Source organism: Podarcis erhardii (assembly GCF_964252035.2).
Source record: "Podarcis erhardii genome assembly, chromosome: 7".
Taxonomy (NCBI): domain Eukaryota; kingdom Metazoa; phylum Chordata; class Lepidosauria; order Squamata; family Lacertidae; genus Podarcis; species Podarcis erhardii.
The window spans coordinates 44,337,867-44,356,440 of NC_138511.1; the positions used below are offsets into that span (position 1 = coordinate 44,337,867).

Here is an 18,574-nt window from a genome sequence, read left to right on the forward strand (position 1 = left end):
AAATGTGGGTGCTGCTGTATCTCTAGTTGATACAGGAAAAAGAAGATGGAAAGACATACTGGGCTGAGAACCCAAGCAGAGGAATTCCTGAGCAAGGGCTGATTGTTAGGAAATGCTCGTTATGCCTTGAATATTTTCTGTTTCAAGGCTGGCCCTGGGCCTCTGCATAGCTTCAGAGTAAATTTCCCTGAATACTGAGTAGTCATAATTAGAAAGGTTGCCACAACTTCAGATCTTCAGGTATCTGAAGAAGTGTGCATGCACACGAAAGCTCATACCAAGAACAAACTTAGTTGGTCTCTAAAGTGCTACAAGGGACGTAGGTGGCACTGTGGGTTAAACTACAGAGCCTAGGACTTCCCGATCAGAAGGTTGGCGGTTCGAATCCCCGCGACGGAGTGAGCTCCTGTTGCTCGGTCCCTGCTCCTGCCAACCTAGCAGTTTGAAAGCACATCAAAGTGCAAGTAGATAAATAGGTACCACTCCGGTGTGAAGGTAAACGGTGTTTCCGTGCGCTGCTCTGGTTTGCCAGAGGCTACCTACCTGAATCCACATTTGCATAAATAGGTTTGGGGTGGGGAGATGTACTCTTCACCCCAGTAAAATGCCTCAAAAAATCTGCATTTCACGTGTACTAAAGCCATTATTTCGCCTTTCATCCGCTAGGCTCTGACAAAATTTTCTGGGATACGAGGCCAAATTCAATGCCGGAACTACATGTCGCCACATCAGGGTGCTGCAGCCTGTTTTCCTGGTTACACAACTTGGTTCACATACCTCCTATACGGTAGTGAGAAACGAGAAATATAGCGCCTGCGCAGAGCAAGCCCGTAAGATAAACAAAAAGCGCATGCGCTTACGGCGCCTGAGTGATAGGACAATAATGGCTCATCGGCTGGCGGCGGCGGTTTTATCGCCCCCTTTGGCCGCCTTGTGGAGAGGCCACTGCCACAGGCGCGGACTTGCGAAGTTGGTACCGGTCCGGCAGGTGAGGAAAAGGCGGGTGCTGTTTTGTGTGTTGCACTGTCGTAAATACAACGGCGCCCTCCCTCTGTTCCCCATAATGGTCTGAGTTAGGAATGGTGGTCGCTGGTTATGTCATCGCCGCGCGCCAGCGCTTCCATGACAGGTATAGGCCATATTCAGTGGGCGTGGTCAGAACGCGCCTCATGTAACCGGGCTCTGGATTGGCAGAGAAGAAGAAGCGTGATTTGTATAGTGACATTAGAGTTGCGGATTGGCTAGAGATGTGTCCAAGTGCTTTGGATAGCAGTCAGTGGGCTACACTGCAGGGTTGCTGTAAAGCTGCTCAGCGAAGTAGGCTTGATTTCTGAGCGCACAGGATCCCGATGTTAGCCGTGCGCATCTCCGTGTGCAATATGCCGATGTTTAAATATGGACGACGCGCCCTTGCTGAGCTCCCCACTGCTCAGCAATAGTAGGCCACATAGCAAGGAGGATATCTTATGCCTGTTAAGACATGCCCCTATCTCAACCGTAGCTGTCTTCCTTCTTCGACATGGGAATAATTATCCTTTAATGCCCCTGAACTATGGGGATCATGGCACAAATCCTTTCCTGTAGAACTAGCACAAACCACTCTAGCTTCACCCTAGGCTGCACACTGACACAGAAGGGCATTAAACTGACCCTCCCATGGGCCGTGATAGGTTCTTTTCCTGGGATAATGCTAGTTTTCAGCTTCTGGTTTTAGAACTCCTGGTGCACAAACTATTCTGCATACAGAACTTTATGGATACTTGGTTTTGAGACCTTTCTGGCCACTGTGTTGCATATTTGTACCTTTGACCTTGCTCAAAAGAAAGGGGGAGGGACCCTTGCTGGCCCTCAGGAAACCAATGCCGCCCTTTGCTCTTTTCAGTGGTGTGAGAGAGGCCATCCAGGATGTGGCATGTCCTTCCATCACTGGCTGTGCTCCAAGCCTGAAGGTATGTGACTCCAGCAGAAAAGGGCTGGCGCTTCTTGTTTGTGGCTCTGTTAAGAAGAAGAACATCATGAGATTTTTTTTCTGCTTAATTGTAGAGCACATTATTTGCATACAATAGGTCCCAACTTCCATTTCTGGTACATCCCTTTAAAATAATCTTGGGCAGCAAGGCTGGCAAAAACATTTGCTGGTGCCCTTGAAGCCTGCTGTCGATCATGATAGACAGCCTCAGCCGTCATCACTGAAGCTTTTCTTCAGGCAGGTTTATACTTGCTGACTTACCAGCCTCCCATCAAGCTCTTAAGTGCATTGTGTGGGCATAGAAGGTTGATATTGAGGCACTTCTGGTCATTTCAGCGTTAGGGAAGTAGAGCATTGTGGCAGCGGTGGGGATCTTGTCGTGTAGTATAGAGGCTGGAAAGAATAAGACTGAACCTGTCAACAGTGAGATATGTTTTTGTCCTGCAGGCTTTGAGAAGAAAGATGAAAAGAGACAGGGTCCAACAGAGGCAGCCCCTGATAATAAAGGTAAGCACCTTCTTTTCCATGGCTCGATTATAGAGCATCTGCTCTTCACACAGAAAATCCCAGGTTTGATTCCTGGCATTATTCTCCATGTAGGGCGGGAGACGCTCTCTGCACAAAACCAGAGTGCCGCTGTCTAGTGGTGCAAACAGTCCTGAGTGAGATGGACCTTCAGTGGTCTGACTCAGTACAAGGCAGCTTCCTTTGTTCCTATGTTCTTCCCCCTCATTTACTTCCCTAAAGTTGGTGAATGCCTCCCATTCCGAAAACTGGTCCATCTCTCATAACTCTCCCCAACCTGTTCTGCTCCCCCTCTACAATGCAGCCAGAAGCCTTTTAAAGCCTAACGTATAAGCATTTCTATTTTTTCTCTCCTTCCTAGAGCCTATTGGCTCCAAAAATCCCAGTCTTCCCAAAAATACCTGGGGAAGCAGTGGTGGAGAAGGCAAGAGAGGAAGGAAAGATGAGGATTTGGGGTGGTGGAATCACATGCAGAAGGTATGTGACCATTTTCTCTGTTGCATTTATGTCACTGAAATGTCCTAAAGCTGCTGGAATCGGGGATGGCTAAAGCAGAAAAGAAAAATGACACAATGATAGCAGCCATATTAATTACCTACTTTTTGCCCCCAGGGAGAGTTCCCTTGGGATAATAAGGACTCCCGGTACCTGATTGTCCTGGGAGCTGGCATCCTCACAGGGTTCTTCTACCTCTACTACCGAGATCCAGGCAGAGAAATCAGCTGGAAGCACTTTGTGCATTACTACCTGGCCAAAGGACTGGTGAGGCAATATGTGGCAGGCCATCCTCTTGCTGGGGGCGGAGGGCAGCTCATGTATGTATTCTATTCTATTCTAGCAGTAAAGTGTAGGCACCTGGAGGAGGCATTAGGAGTAAATAGGGGTGATTGCCCTTTGCTAGGAGTTCTCTGCGGCCACAACATACCATTTTGTACTCAAGTGAAGCTCCACCCAGAAAGATTCACTCTCACTCTTTCTGGCCCTGTCCACACCATAGATTTAAAGCACTCTTATACCACTTTAACAGTCACAGCTCTCCCCCCCTCCCCCCGATATATGGTGTAGATGTGACCTCTCCTTCCTTCCTTCCTTCCTTCCTTCCTTCCTCTTAAGGTGGATCGACTGGAAGTGGTGAACAAGCAGTTTGTCCGGGTGTTCCCAATCCCTGGCGCCACCTCGGAGGTAAATAATTCCAGGGGACAGAGGGATGAGGTGGAGAAAGACAGTGGATGCCCACAATCACTACTCCAGTCTGCCACAGTTAGACCTTTGGAAGAAAAGCTGTGTGTGTGTAAGGCACAGCAGTCTGGTGGCAAGAGGGTTGGGTCCATAGAGGTCCCTTTCACACCTGAAACAAGAGAAGGCTCTGTGTATGCCAGGGGGCATGAAAAATCAACACCTGTCCTTGGTTGCCACAGAAGCACATCTGGTTCAATATTGGCAGTGTGGATACCTTTGAACGAAACCTAGAGGCTGCTCAGCTGGAGCTGGGGATCAGCAGCGCCCAACAAGTGTCTGTGGTCTACAGCACCGAGAGTGATGGGTGAGTGACAGGCCCCAGATCAGAAGCAGCTGTGCTAAAACTGCCCAGGTGCCACCTGCTGTAGTCATGGGTCTTCTGAACTTCTCCTCTTTCAGCTCCTTTCTCCTGAGCATGGTGCCTAGCCTTCTGCTGTTGGGCTTCCTGCTGTTCACTCTGAGACGTGGACCAATGGGAAGTGGGCGCGGAGGGCGAGGAGGAGGGATCTTCAGTGTTGCAGAGACGACAGCAAAAGTCCTGAAGGACAACATTGAAGTGCAGTTCAAGGATGTGGCTGGCTGCGAAGAGGCCAAGCTGGAGATCATGGAGTTTGTGAATTTCCTGAAGAATCCAAAGCAGTACCAAGATCTTGGGGCCAAGATTCCAAAGGTGCCCACTTTTGATTTGTAGCCAATTCATCAGGTTATGCAGACAAGTCCAAATGGCCAGTGCTTTTGGAGGAGAGGTGAAGGCAGCAGTTGGCTGTCCAAGACCACCATAAATGAAGCCCATCAGAATAGTGTTAGCTTGGAGAGTTGTAAGTGAATCTTCCTGAAACGAGGGACCTCTGAGCCCCAGCAATGTTGTGCCATTCCAGGCTTTGAGGTGCTGCTGATGTGGGTTGGCTGACCAGTTAAGGGAGGGACTGCTTGTCATTGGGCCATATTGCTGCCCCACCTTCCCTCGTGTTGGCCAACCTCTTGTCTCTTGCAGGGAGCGATGCTCACGGGCCCCCCGGGCACAGGCAAAACCCTCTTGGCCAAAGCTACTGCGGGAGAAGCCAACGTCCCTTTCATCACTGTGAACGGCTCTGAGTTCCTGGAAATGTTTGTCGGAGTTGGGCCTGCAAGGGTGAGATTGGGGAACTTCGCAAAACGTTCTGCATTGGCAAGCTTCTTAAACAGAAAGGGTGGTTATCCAAAATCAGGAACACATCTTGTAACTATATCTCCTGGGAGATAATAGAAAGGAGTCTAGGAGACTTTGGCAGGTGACATAAGCATCCAGGCTTCAGCTTTGCCCATTTGATGCTCCAAACAGATGCTCAGTATTTGGGCTGGTGCCTGAGCAGGGGAGTCTCTTGTTTCTTGTGCCTGCTTGCATATCTCCCTCAGATGCTCAGCTGAGCCTGACCTTTCTCCTAAAGGGGCAGGATTCTCCCACCTTGAGTCCCATCATCAGCACCCTGCCCCAGCTGCTCACCAAACCAGACTGCTTTCTTTCCAGTGGGTGGATCAGCTCTGGGGAAACATCTTTGTTTCAGGTTCGGGATATGTTTGCCTTGGCACGGAAGAATGCCCCTTGCATCCTCTTCATTGATGAGATTGATGCCGTCGGGAGGAAGCGGGGCCACGGGAACTTCGGGGGCCAGAGCGAGCAAGAGAACACACTCAACCAGCTGCTGGTAGAGATGGATGGTGAGATGGAACAGAGGCATCTTGAGGAGGGAAGGAGCTGGCAGGCCCTTGTCTCCCTGGAGAAACAAGCAATCTGAAGTTCTCGCCCCTGTTCCTTAGCATTAACAGAGGCTTCTGTGTTAATGTTTCCAGACCTTTAACATGGTTCCTAACTGGGATAGCTTGGCTGTTCCCAGTTGTGCCCCCTGCTCCTTTTGCCCCATCACCATCTTTAAGATCAAGTGAGAGCACCCCTCATAGACAGCCCTCCCCTCAACCTGGTGCCCCAACCAAATGTGGCTGGACTCTGAACACACATCTTCCCCATCCAGTGGTTAGTGGTGATGGGACCACCTGGAGGGTACCAGCCCTGGGACAAGGCTGCTTTAACGTGTACAATTATTGCATGGTTGGGGATAAGGGAGAGTTTGTGTTAGCAGAATGGAAGGGGCATTAAATTGGGTTCTAAACTGGGTCTTTTTAGTTTACTTTTAAACCATTCTGAAGGTGGGCTTAGCTAGTGACCTAGTTTCATAACTCTACAAAAGGTTACATTCTGAATTTTGTTGCAAGGCACTGTAATTCAATCCGAATACGTTAGCTCCGCCCCCCCTGCCCCCCCACTAGAAGGCTTGGAAGATGTTTGGGGAATGTGTTCTGTGCACAAAATTGCAAGAGGCATTCCCCCGCCCCCCCGCCCAGGAGCTGATCTCCTCTCATTTCCTGTGCAGGGTTCAACAGCAGCACAAACGTCATAGTGCTTGCAGGCACAAACCGACCCGATGTCTTGGACCCGGCGCTGATGAGACCTGGACGCTTTGATCGGCAGATTTATATTGGTAACAGATGCCATGTCTAGTCTTAGTTGTGCCCACCACTTTTGCCGGTCTCCCTGCCCACCACTGGAAGGTTGCCCTTGGAAGGTTGCTCAGAAGGAATGTAACCCATAGTTTGAAAAGGGTTGCCTATCTCTGCCTCAGATAGCCCCAGCTCTTCAATAAAACAACATCCTCCTGTTGCTCAATCAGCAGGACCTACTGGGAGGTGCCCAGAGTCTTGATGAGCTTCAGAGAGACTTGCCTTGACTTTTCGTGACCTGACCTGACCTGCTTGGAAGAGCCTCCAAGGAGCAGAGGGGGATTTCTTTCTGCCCCTTGCTTTTCTCTCTGATCCTTATGATATATTTTGGAGTCAGGAGAGGTTTCCTGGGGTATTAAAGCGGCAATCTCTCAAGAAGGTGGAAATGTCAAACAGATCAAAATTATTTGACTTTTAGATGACATCTGAAGGCACCCCGTTCGGGAAAGTTTTTAATGGTTGATGTTTTAGTGTGTTTTTAATATTTTGTTGGGAGCTGCCCAGAGTAGGGGCAACCCATTCAGATGGACGGCATATAAATTTATTATTAAATTATTATTGTGGAGCATGACCGGCCTCTTTTAACTCCTTCTCATTTCTGAGGACTGCGTCTTTAACTCTCTTTCCCCAACCAGGCCCACCGGACATCAAAGGCAGAGCGTCCATCTTCAAAGTCCACCTCCGGCCTCTCAAACTGGATGCAGATATCAGCAGAGATACTCTGGCTCGGAAGATGGCAGCCCGGACCCCAGGATTCACAGGTGAGATGTGGACAGAATGCCAGCATGTGGACGGGGGAGAGCAGGAGCGTTATTGGTCAGAGGGGGCACCTGAGCGGGAACCTGTAGGGCAGCCTTCCCCAACCTGGTGCCCTCCAGATGTTTTGGACTATAACTCCCATAAGCCCAGCACATGGCAAAAGCTGTTGTGGGGCTTGGCATGACTTCCTTGTTTGAATCATTTGGCTGTGTTGTTTCTTTGGAAGCAGAGATTGCAACAGAAAGGCAGCAGCAGGAGCCCCAGTTCTGACACAGTCAGGTGCTATTTGTTACTTTGTGAGCCTCTGTCATCTTGTCAGAGGAGCCTTCCTGCCCCACCCTGCTGCTTGGCCTAGGGTCTAAGTGTAACTGGGTAGCCTGAGGTGAATGGTCCTTCCCCACAGGAGAGTCTCTGGCAGCTGTGGAGGAGCACATCTGCTTTGGAAAAGAGCTTGCAGAGTCTGTGGCAACAAGCTTCAGTGAGAAAGAAAAAGGCACAGGGATATGGACACTCCCACCCCACCTTGAGTTGAAACAGAAAAGGGCATTGCCCTGCCACGCTGGCTTAGGAATGCCAAGGAAGGAGATGTTCCTTCCCCTGCCTTTCATGATTTGTTCTCACGAGAGCCAGTGTGGTATAATTGTTATCTAATGTCGGACTAGAACCTGAGAGACCAGGGATCATATCCCCCACTCAGCCAGGAATCTCACTGGATGACATTGGGCCAGCCACCGCCTCACCCCTCACAGGGCTGTTGTGAGAACATAATGGGAAGGGGAAAGCCATATACACCACCTTGAGCTTCTTGAAGGTGGCATGTAAATATAGGAAATGGAATAATAATAAATAAATAAATAAATAAATAAATGTCTTGCCAGTTCTGAAGGTGCTTGAAGGAGCTTTCAGACCTTCTTAAAGCTCTGCCAAACAGAAGGTTGCTGAAGACGCCAAGTTCCCTTTTCCTTCAGCTGTTGCACTAACATCTCTCTCCCTCTCCCTCTCTCTCTCTCTCTTTCTCTCTCTATCTCTCTCTGTCTCTTTTTCCAGGTGCCGATATCTCCAACGTTTGCAATGAGGCTGCCCTCATTGCCGCACGACATGCCAGTCCCACTGTGAACGAGAAGCACTTTGAACAGGCCATTGAGAGAGTCATTGGGGGTGAGGGTCCCTGGCTGCTCACCATGCCAGCTCTGAGTACCAGTTGCTGGGGAACAGGAGCACAGGGAAAGCTGTTCCTGTAGACTTCTGCTGCCGTGGGAAGCAGGATGCTGGTTTAGTTGGGCTTGTGGCCTGATAAGGAGATGTCTTGGCAGGCTGTCAGATCCTGAGCATTTATTTCCAAGCAAATCTTGCCAGTTTCAATGGGGCAAGTCAGGGTGCGATTGCACTGGCAGCTTCCTGCTGATTTACTGGTGGATATGCCACTGAACGTGGCCTCTTCTGTTCTTCCCAGGCCTTTCACGCATTGCTTTTTAGGCATTCGCTTTTTAGGCTTTGGTCACTGCGGGGAATGGGGTGCTGAATTAGATGCCCCTTTGGCTTGACCCAGCTTCCCAGTGACCTATGGCCATCCGGGTACTTGCCTATCCCCCTCTTGATGTCATCTCAGCTGGCGGCTGTCATCACATCTTGCAGAAGTGATTTCCAAACATTCTTCTTAGGCAGGGGTCAGCAAAAGTTTTTAGATGTGGGCCGGTCCACTGTCCCTCAGACTTTGTGGCGGGCCGGAGAAGCAGCACCGAGGGGGGGGGCAGAGCTGGAAGAAGAGGTGAGGGGGGCAAGTAGTCCTCCTCCCCAAGCCCCAGCTCCAGCTGCTGCACTTACCTTCCCAGGGGCTGCTGCCACCGCCGCCGCTGCTGCTTCTCGGGGGTAGGCAGAGCGAGCTTGTCTGCTCTGCTCTCTGGCCCACAGGAGCACCAGGGCAGCGTCAGTGGCATCAGAGGGAAGATGAGCGACACGAAAGGGCTGGCTCCGGAGAGGGGCTGCTTAAAATGGTGCTCAGCCAGCCCAGCCCAGCCCCCTTCCTCCTCTAGGCAGGGTGGGGAGAAGCCAGGAGGAGGGAGGGAGGAGGCGTGGGGGGGGATGTAATGGCACGGGGGGAATGGCGCAGCCCAAATGAACAGAATCCCCACACCGATCCATGGACAGTCCGTGGGTTGGATCCTGAAGGCAATTGGGCCTAATCCGGCCTGCGGACCTTAGTTTGTCGACTCCTGTTCTTTGGTTTGTGTGCCTATGCAACAAGAGCCTCAGCTACTGTCTTCTGCTCCTGAGAAGAGCAGAGCTGAGCAGAGCCCTGCTGAGTTTTGTGTGGGTGGAGAAGAAGCATTTGCAGTTCCCCAGTAATTTAACAACCCAGAGAAGTGGTCCCCAGAGGGACCCAGCCTTGAGCAGTCCTCTGCAGTTGCAGATACTTTGCTGTGGAAACTGCTAGTGAAAGGAAATTGAGAAGCAGGACAGGGAGAAAGCTTCCCCAAGGGAAGCGGAGGCTTAGTGGCTTCTGTGCTGCAGTTGGAGCATTGCTCTGCCTCTTGTGGGTGAACCAGCTGACCATATTGCCTTACAGCTTCTGGTTGCAGAATGTTCCTATAGCAGAGTTAAAGAAGTGAGTCTTTGATCTTCTCTGTGGAGGCAAGAATTTGGCATTAACAGCTTGCAATTAGAGCTCTCGTATTTTCCATCATGAACTGCAGGTTTTGTGTGGATTCTCCAGTGGGTTGGTATCTGCTGGGAGTGTGTGTGTGGTGAGTGGAGAACTTTCTCATTGCTTTCGACAAACACTGCACTTTCCTTCTTCTCCCCCACCCCCCTGCTTCCCTCTTTCTCCAGGGCTTGAGAAGAAGACCCAGGTCCTGCAGCCAAATGAGAAGACCGTAGTGGCTTACCATGAAGCTGGGCACGCTGTGGTGGGCTGGTTCTTAAAGCACGCCGACCCTTTGCTCAAGGTGCGTCTCCCCACAGCCAGCGGAAGCTCTCCTAAGATAAACACAAAGCAGGTTGTGGAGTGGGTAAAGCCAGCTGAGCTCCAGTTCTTTTCCCAAAGGGCCAGGTAGCTCAGTGAAGGTCCGCATTTGGTTCAGAGGACTCAACAAGGTTGTTCTGTCCCAGGTGGTGGTCTCAGTCAGATGAGGTTCCAGCCCCAGAATGAGGTTCCAGGCAAGAGTTCAGGTTCCAGCAAGCCAAGCACATTTAGGCGAAGTCCGCTTTTTGGTTAAGCAAAGCAAGGCAAAGTCCAGCACCTGGAAAGGTAAAGTCCCAAGTAGCACTGGGAGATTCATACAAGCTGGAAATTCATACAAGCAAGCTACATTATTGCTTCAGCAGCAGACCGTCCTGGTCAGAGGCCTGAGCAGGGCTTCAGCACAGTCCAGGTGGCTAGCTATGCCTCTGCTGGGAGCAGCCTCCGTTCCTTAAAGGGGCCTTGCCTGTAGGCTCCAATGGAATAGGAGAGACGGGGGCTTCTGGAGGGAGTCCTCTGACCAAGAGAGTGACAGTGTGACTTTCTCAGGTGGTAGTGAGATGGGCTGCTTGGCACAGAGGTGCTTCCAGGAGACCACGGTCAGTTGTGGCTGATGTTGAGGTCACTTCTTCGTGGCCTCATCCTGCTAACCTGGAGGGTCTGCTGTCCCCTTGAGCCTCCCTGGTTCCGGCTCCAGGTGCTAAGTGCCTCCTGGCAGATCTGAACTACTCTGAATGAGGAAACAGGATCTGGGTGTTCCTTGCAGGATAGCACCCCAGGATGCTCCTGTTAAGCTAAGAGCGATATAATGCAGGATACGTCCTTGACTTCACTTGCATTGTCACTAGAGCAGGGGTCAAGTCCAGAGGCAAAGGAAGGAAGGATGGTGTAGAAAAATCCTCCTATATGGCAATGCTGATTCGGAGCAGGATAGCAGCAAGGGAGCATACAGGGAAAGGGCTGCCTGTTGGTGTAGGCAATACTCAGCTAGGTGGACCCATAGTCTGACTCGGTATAAAGCAACTTATTACAGCTGGGTTAGACCCAAAACAAAGATCTCCCCCTGCCCACCCCCCGCCCGAAGTGCCCAGCTGAGTCAGACCCTCCCTTTGCCATTCCCAGCAGGGGCGAATTGCTCTCTCCTTCCAGAAATAGTTGTGTGTGTAACAGACTGCTGTACTTGCAGATGATAGCTGATGAGAGCAATTGGCGTTCCTTATTTTGGAAATCACTCTATGTAATTTAGGTCCCTTCAATAGAATTTTTCCCCCCCTGCATGTAAATCTCTGCCTTTCAAGGGAACTGCAGCAACCTTTGGGTGATGCAGTAAATGTCTAACTGACTCTGCATGGGTTGTGGGGAGGTGAGTGAGTGTCTTCCGCTCCCTGCGGGTCCACTTTCCTGTTGACTCCAAGCTGGACCGGGCTCTGCCTTGCTGACCTTGGCTCTGCATGTTTCTGGCAGGTCTCCATCATCCCCCGGGGCAAGGGCCTGGGCTATGCGCAGTACCTGCCCCAGGAGCAGTTTCTCTACACCCGGGAGCAGCTCTTCGACCGCATGTGCATGATGCTGGGGGGTCGCGTTGCCGAGCAGCTCTTCTTTGGCCGCATCACAACCGGTGCCCAGGATGACCTCCGGAAGGTGACGCAGAGCGCCTATGCCCAGGTAATGCCCCATCAAGACATGCCCTGTGCTGCTGGGTGCCCTGGGTGTGAGGACGTAATGAGAGCCCTTTATCTGATGCAGCAGCTTTGTTAGAGATGCCCTGTTTAGAAGCCAAGGGTAGATGATAAGTGGAAAGCTCATTCAAAGTGTTGACTTCTTACTTCAGAAACAGAGGTTAGTTTTTTTGCAAAGGCACTGGAACCGCTTACCTGCTCCCCATCTCAGTCACACACATGTGCAAGGAAGAGCTCTATGCTCATGCACATGTGCACACACACACACATCCACATGTGACTTAGAAAGAGTCCTGCTGAAGGAGCCAGTGGAGACCCACCTGGTCTAGCATTTTGTTCTCGCAGTGGCCAACCAGATACCTCTGTGAACTTTGCAAGAAGGACCTGAGTGCAATAGCACTTACCTCACTTATGATTCCTGGCAACTGGTATTCAGAGGAATACTGCCTCCAATAGTTGAAGTTGAACATAGCCATCTTGGCTGGTAGCCTTAATTTTATCCTCCAGGAATCTCTCTAATCCTCTCAAGGGCAGACTTGGACAAGAAGGGAGGAGAGGGAAAGAAATGTCGGAGAGTCAGTTTTCTGGTCAGAGCAGGGGGGAGGTTTATCACTTGTTAAATTTGTGCCCTGCCTTTCCCCACCAAATTGTAAGATCCAGGGATAATTGTCTGACTCTGCGTTCACAGCTTTGCATGTACCCAGGCTGGTGCCAACTGTCTTGTCGGTGCTCTGCTTCACTCTGGACCTTTCTAATGTTTAATTTTACAGAAAGCAGGTTTCTGTCTCCCAAGACCTGGGAATATGGCTGCAGCATCCGGTGAAACTCTTGGGAAATTTGGGCAGCTCAAGATGGATGCCCTGGGGCAAGAGAAATAACCCGGCACCCCGTTGTCTCTGCCACTCCCCGCCCCCGCTGCCCCCAGTCCTGCTGCTGGCTCAGGAGTGTTGCTCTCTTTCCAGGTGGTGCAGTTTGGCATGAGTGACAAGCTGGGTCAGGTCTCCTTTGACCTTCCACGGCAGGGTGATCTGATGCCCGAGAAGCCTTACAGCGAAGCCACCGCTGAGCTGATTGACGAAGAGGTGCGTGCCTTGATCAACACGGCCTATGAAAAGACCCTGGAGCTGCTGACTCAGTGCCGTGGCCATGTGGAGAAGGTATGGAGCCAGGGCAGAAGCTCCCTGCTGACTTGTCCTGCACTTCAAATTGGGTCTGCTTGCAGCACACAACCCACGTGCCACCCCTCTTTCAAAGACGTTGAAATGGGACACAATTGCAGGTTAAATGGGGGCAGCACAGCAGGGACCATTAGAAGCAATGAAGGACATGGAAACTACTCTTGAGGGGAACAGTTTAATTTTGCTGCAGGAAGGAATGCACAATGAGAGTTGTAGCTTCTCTCCTTAATTAGCATTTTGTTTCTTAATGGGCTTCTGTAGTGTTGCTTGCTCTCCATAGCCATATATTCATTGGGTGATATTCAGCTAAGTTCTACACAGATCGACCCATTGGAATTAATGAACATGACTATGTTAGGGCTATTAGTTTTGGTGGGTCTACTCATGACTAAAACTTAGTTGACTACCACCCATTGTCCTAAGACAAATAGCAGAAGTTGCTGATCTGCTGGGCTGGCATTAGCACCCAGCCTCCTTGAGCACCTGCAGGACTCCCAGTGCCCAGCAGGTCTTACCACTGACACGTTGTTCCTCATAAAAGATTCTGCCATGGCACTCCAGGTAGCTGTACCATCTTAATTTCCCACAATGCCTACATCAGGTGTTGTTGGTCACATGGCTGGTAGCTCCAGAGGAGTCCAGTGACCTGTTTACTTTTTATTTTGATCCTTGCAGGTAGGAAAGCGTCTCCTAGAGAAGGAGGTCCTGGAGAAGGCAGACATGGTGGAGCTGTTGGGGCCCAGACCCTTTGCAGAGAAATCCACCTATGAGGAGTTTGTTGAGGGGACCGGGAGCTTGGAAGAAGACACCTCCCTCCCCAAGGGCTTGAAGAACTGGAATCTCGAGCAGGAGGAGGAGATAGCCCAGGAGAAGGCCTCTTAGGGAAAGCAGGGCCAGCCTGAAAAGAAACGCATGGCACATTGTCCATTGGTCAAGCACCAAGGCCTGTTTCTTTGGCTGGGGGCAGCATTGCCGAGAGACCAGCTGAGCCTCACTTTGCCATGGAATCATGGGACACTGTCAGGCTCCCCTTCCACCAAAGGACCAGCAACAATGTTCAAGGACCACTGTCTGCAGCAAGCAACCTTTCTTCAGTTCTCCCCCTCCAACGAAGGACATGAACTGGGATGGTTGCTTGGAGCAGAGAAAAGCAGGTGCCACAAACAGCCTCTGTGCCTCCAGTAAACTCATTGACCATCTGACGCACACAGACCCAGCAGTCTGGGAAGGTAAGAGCAGGAGAGGAGTATCCTTTCCAGGAGACTGCTCTGCTCAAGGGACCAAGGGCTGCCTTATTATGCTCAGTGCCTTCACTCCAGCTTCCCCCCTGCTTTCCCTTCCCTTCCCTTCCCTTCCCCTCCCCTGCCAGCCTGCCTTGCAAATGGGCAAGAGTGAACAGCAGAAGAATTTCTGTGAACCTTGAGAACCCCGTGGACTTATCTAAGGGTTGAAGTGAATAGGAACATGGTGCTAGTTTAAATGGTGCTACTTGAATCCTTAGCTTCTAGCTCTGTTGACATAAGGGGCCCCAGAGGATCCAGGGGGCAGGAGCTCCAAGCAAATCCAATAGGGCCACTCCAGACCATGGCTGTCCTGTGTGCAACATCAGCTGCTTTCCCATTGTCTGCGGAGCAACCTCCTTTACACAATGCCTGTTATTTCTCACCACCAAATGCCTTCCCTGCAGAGGAGGCTTTGTCTTGAGGGCAGCAGTGCAGGAACTCCCTCCTGCTTGTTTAGGCAGTTTATACTTCAGTCTCACCTGAGTCCCTGCAAAGGAGCAGCTCAGGGCCCCTTTGGGCCCTTTACTTCCTGCTGATTTTGCCTCAGAAATGTCACCTATGGTGGGCAACCAGTGGGCTTCCATGCAAGACATCTTAGTGGCTTTGGGGCTCTATCTCCTAGATCAATGTTGGAGCAGTCAGGGCAGGAGGATATGCAGCCCAACTCACCCCCCCCCCCCCACTTCTAGCACTCCTTTCTTGGCACCTTGTGCTCAGTCACCAAAAGGCTTAGAATCCGTACCTGTGAGGGTTTTGATTTGGGTGTGTTGTGCCAACTCTCTTGTAGCTGCTGCCTTTGGAACCAAATCAACCTGGCATTTGCCCATGTATTGCCCACTGGGCAGAAGTCGTCCTGAACCCCCTGCCCCATGTTGGCAAAGCCTCCCATGTAAAACCTGTGCGTCGGCTCGGCCTTGCCCCTCCCCCCCGCCTCCACTCCACCCCCACTGCTAGCTGCTTCTGCTGTTTACTCACTTGAATGCTGGCCGTTCCAAAGCATTTGACCGACCAGCTTCTGAAAAAGTGACTCAGCAGAAACAACGCTGACTAGCTCAGCAAAACTGCTGGCTTTACTGAAAGTCATATTTGCTACATTCAAAGACCAAAATAAGTTTGGGCACCACCTTCTTCCAGGAGTCCAGCATAGGAGCCGTCTTCTGCATGATGAGTTGCTTTTTTCTTTCCCTGTCCTTGAGAACCTTTGCAGGGAGTCACATTTTCACATGAAAGGTGCCCCATATCTACCATATAAGTATAGGTCAGACGTATGTGTCCTTCTTGCCCAGTAATGCTGCATACCCCAGCCTTTCCCACCAGTGGTCCTCCAGATGTTTCAGAACAGGGGCTGATGGGGGCTGTAGTAATTGTAATGGTCTTGTCTGTTTTTATAGTCTTTTCTGTTGTTAAAACCTGACCTGGGACCTTAGGGTTGAACAGCGGGCCACAAATCTTATAAATAAAACAGCTCAGAGCATCTGAAGAGAACCAGGTTGGGGAAGGCCGGCCTGCCCTGACTGTTGCACCTCTCCAGGGTCTTGAGCAGAGGTCATATGGATTGTGGGCACCTCTGAGACACCTCTTGGCTTGCACTCAGTTCAGTAGGTTTCCCCTTCTCTCCTCTTCAGCTTTTTGTGCACATCCCATAAATTTAGCCCTGTATAGAAGGAGAGACAGTGTGCTGCTGAAGTGTGTGCAAGCATAACCTAATTTAAAAATGAAACGCTAAAGCCAGCCCCCAAAAGACAACCAGGTTTCTAAAAAGGAAAACATATATCTTTTGTAAACAAAGGCAGATGTGCAAACCTTGGTAAGCAGATCTGCAGGGAGGGCAACAAGGAGCAATAAATAAAGTACCAAGAACATTACAGATAGCAGTGGTGTGATGTCTAAGTGTGGACACTACTGAATATATATCTCAGGTAAAATGGGAAGTATATGGAGGCTGAAGGAGGCGGGCAGGATTAGCAGATTGTGACAAAGCCACTGATGAGGGGGAACAAATCAGGTTGGGCACAAGTCACCCCCAGTTGAGCCTCAGTGTTATCAGTAGGGAGCAAGAAAACAGAGTTTGCAAAAAGCAGATTTTGTGGGTTTTCCAGCTGCTGGCTGGAAACCTACAGCACCCCCTACCACCTCACTTCCAATGTGCTGTGGATTCTGACTTCAGCAGCCTTTCCTCCCATGCAAGGACTAGGGAAGGAATCTATTGGACTTGGGAATGCAAGTGTATTTATTTGATAAACAGCCTGTTTTCTTCTGCATGTGGGTTTGTTTGTTTCCTTGCTTCATAAGAACAAAGCAAAACAACAGAAAAAGCAATGATTTTGCTTTAATGGTTCAGACTACATTGCCAGGACAGGACACACCCTGTGATCTATTGCTGGGTCTGTTCCACAGCTTTAGAGGCCACTGCTGTCTGACCCCAGGGGTTGGAGGGGGGCAGCAATAAACCATAACTGGGCACATTCAAACTTCAAACCCCAAGTGCAGAAACCTGGATTATACACGTCTGTTGGGTGAATGACAAGACAGTGGTGTGCAGGGCATCATCAAGGTCAGACCTGGGTCTGCACGGTTGATTGGGCAGTTTTCCTGCTCATGGCACCAGCAAGTGGATTGTGTGACAGAGTCAACGCTGCGGCCCAGCCCCAAGAACAGCAAAGGACACGTTGGGTCATCGTTAGGTGATATCCAGCACACTTCTGATTGGCTCCTGTAAAAGCTGTAGTTCTGCCACACTGCCTCAGCCAGAGCAACTGAGACTTTGTTTTGCCAGCTCTTACACCTTGCCCAATGAGAGGCCTAGAGCTGGGCAAGAAGTATCTGGAAGTGCCACCTCCTGCCTTCCTGACCCCTGTTCATTGTGTGCCTGCAGAAAAGTTCTGCTTGGTCCTCTGTGCCCAGGTAAATACTGTTGCGTGTGCTGAGTATTTCAGAGGGAGCAAAGGCGCCCCCAGCTGAGCAACTGGCTGGACCTGTTGGCATGAGGAAGGAGGGAGCGAGAGAACGGTATGGATCATTCTAGCTGCTGCTCCTGGAAAATTTGGTACTGTGGCTTTAAGAAACCCTGCTTGCTGTGAAGGACAGCCTCCAGCAGCTCTTGAGCGGAGACCCCAGGGGTGATCTGTCAGGGTTATTGAGGCCGCCTTCTCCCAACTGTGCACAATGCAAGTCCTCAGGAATTGTGCTTTGCCAAGAGTGAGCAACCCAGAGGTGAGTCTCCAAGCATGAAGGGGCTGGACTTGATGGAAACATGAACTCGCCACCTGGAAGAGCTTCATGGCCTTTGCCTTCAAGTGGCCTTGATGCTGTCGCTGTGCCAAGTGAGAAAAATGCAGCGCACCAGGGAAGTGGCTTTGGCTCCCCTGCTCCCCTTGCCTCTGGGCCTCTGTTATTGTGCTGATCTGATGGTGTCCCTGCTGCAGCTTCCTGCCTCCACTTTGGCCAACAAAGCTGACTGTTCCTCAGATCATAGCAAGGATGAAACCAGCCTCACGTCCTCCAGAAGTGGCTGCTTTTCGGTGATGTCCCTCTTCTGCCACAAGCCCCAGTTAGATCCAGTTTAAATTGGCACAGGGACTCAGGGTTCCAGGGTTGGCTTCTGGTTCCTGTGTTATAAACAACAAACTGGGTTTTGTGAACTGGAAGGGTGTGGATGCACTTGAGAGCATCCCTGCAAACAGCTGAATTTGGCTGTGGAAGCAAAGGATCAATTTGGGAAGCAGGCAGCTGTTGTTCTTCCTGAGCCCCCTCTCAGCACATGCACACACACACACACATTCCCTGGTGGCTCACATGTCATCTGGGCATCATGATACACCAGCATTTCCACTTCAGCTGGCTGTGAGATCAGCTTGTGCTGCAATCAGCAGATGCTTATCTGTTAAGCCGTGAAACTCTGGACAGGCCTCAGAGTCCTCGTCATCTATGCTCTGCGCTCCACAATGGGGCTTGAAAGTTTATCTCCTCTGGTGTGGCAGGCAAAGTGGAGAGGGCTGAGGGCTGTGCATTTTTTAATTCCCAAAGAGGAGGAAGGAACGCATCTGCAGCTCCATTTGTCTTGACACAAATCCCTCTTGCCTTAAGATGCCAGCATTTTGCTGCAGAGGATGGAGGCTGCTGCTTGCTACAGACTCATCCCAGGAATGCATGAGAAGATTTTGTCGCCCTCTGATCTGTTTGGCAAGGAAACCGGCTTTAAACTAAGGCCCAGACCACCTCTCTTGGTGGCTGTAAAGAAATGCAGCGTTCCCTTCGCCCATGGCTACTGTGGTGTCTCAGGCTGTGGAGCCGTTACCCCCCCCCCCCCAGAAAGATGCAGTCACCCAGAACAGGGCTGTGCAGTTACTCTGTAGGCTTTGGGGCTTGTGCAGTGCCCCCGTCTCCCTTGGAGGTCCGGAGAGTCAGTGTGGTTGATGGATCAGAGGGCTGGGCTGAGCTCTGGCCTG

General features: G+C 50.9%; 1 protein-coding gene across 3 annotated transcripts; it reads left to right on the top strand.

Moving 5' to 3' along the window:
• Nucleotides 1-835: 835 nt before the first annotated feature.
• Nucleotides 836-16,387, top strand: LOC309347675 (mitochondrial inner membrane m-AAA protease component AFG3L1-like). Of its 3 annotated transcripts, none has more exons than XM_081872389.1 (17): nt 836-988; nt 1,883-1,949; nt 2,417-2,476; nt 2,856-2,971; nt 3,107-3,256; nt 3,608-3,676; nt 3,913-4,037; nt 4,133-4,403; nt 4,728-4,865; nt 5,278-5,431; nt 6,142-6,249; nt 6,904-7,029; nt 8,075-8,185; nt 9,857-9,972; nt 11,451-11,651; nt 12,628-12,822; nt 13,519-16,387. In XM_081872389.1, exons 1-17 carry the CDS (start codon nt 851-853, stop codon nt 13,723-13,725), a joined length of 2,352 nt encoding a protein of 783 aa, XP_081728515.1. In that variant the 5' UTR covers nt 836-850; the 3' UTR covers nt 13,726-16,387. The 3 variants fall into 3 exon arrangements, with proteins under 3 accessions (XP_081728515.1, XP_081728517.1, XP_081728516.1); XM_081872390.1 differs by lacking the exon at nt 836-988 and adding an exon at nt 1,262-1,351; XM_081872391.1 differs by lacking the exon at nt 11,451-11,651.
• The last annotated feature ends 2,187 nt before the right edge of the window (nt 16,388-18,574 follow it).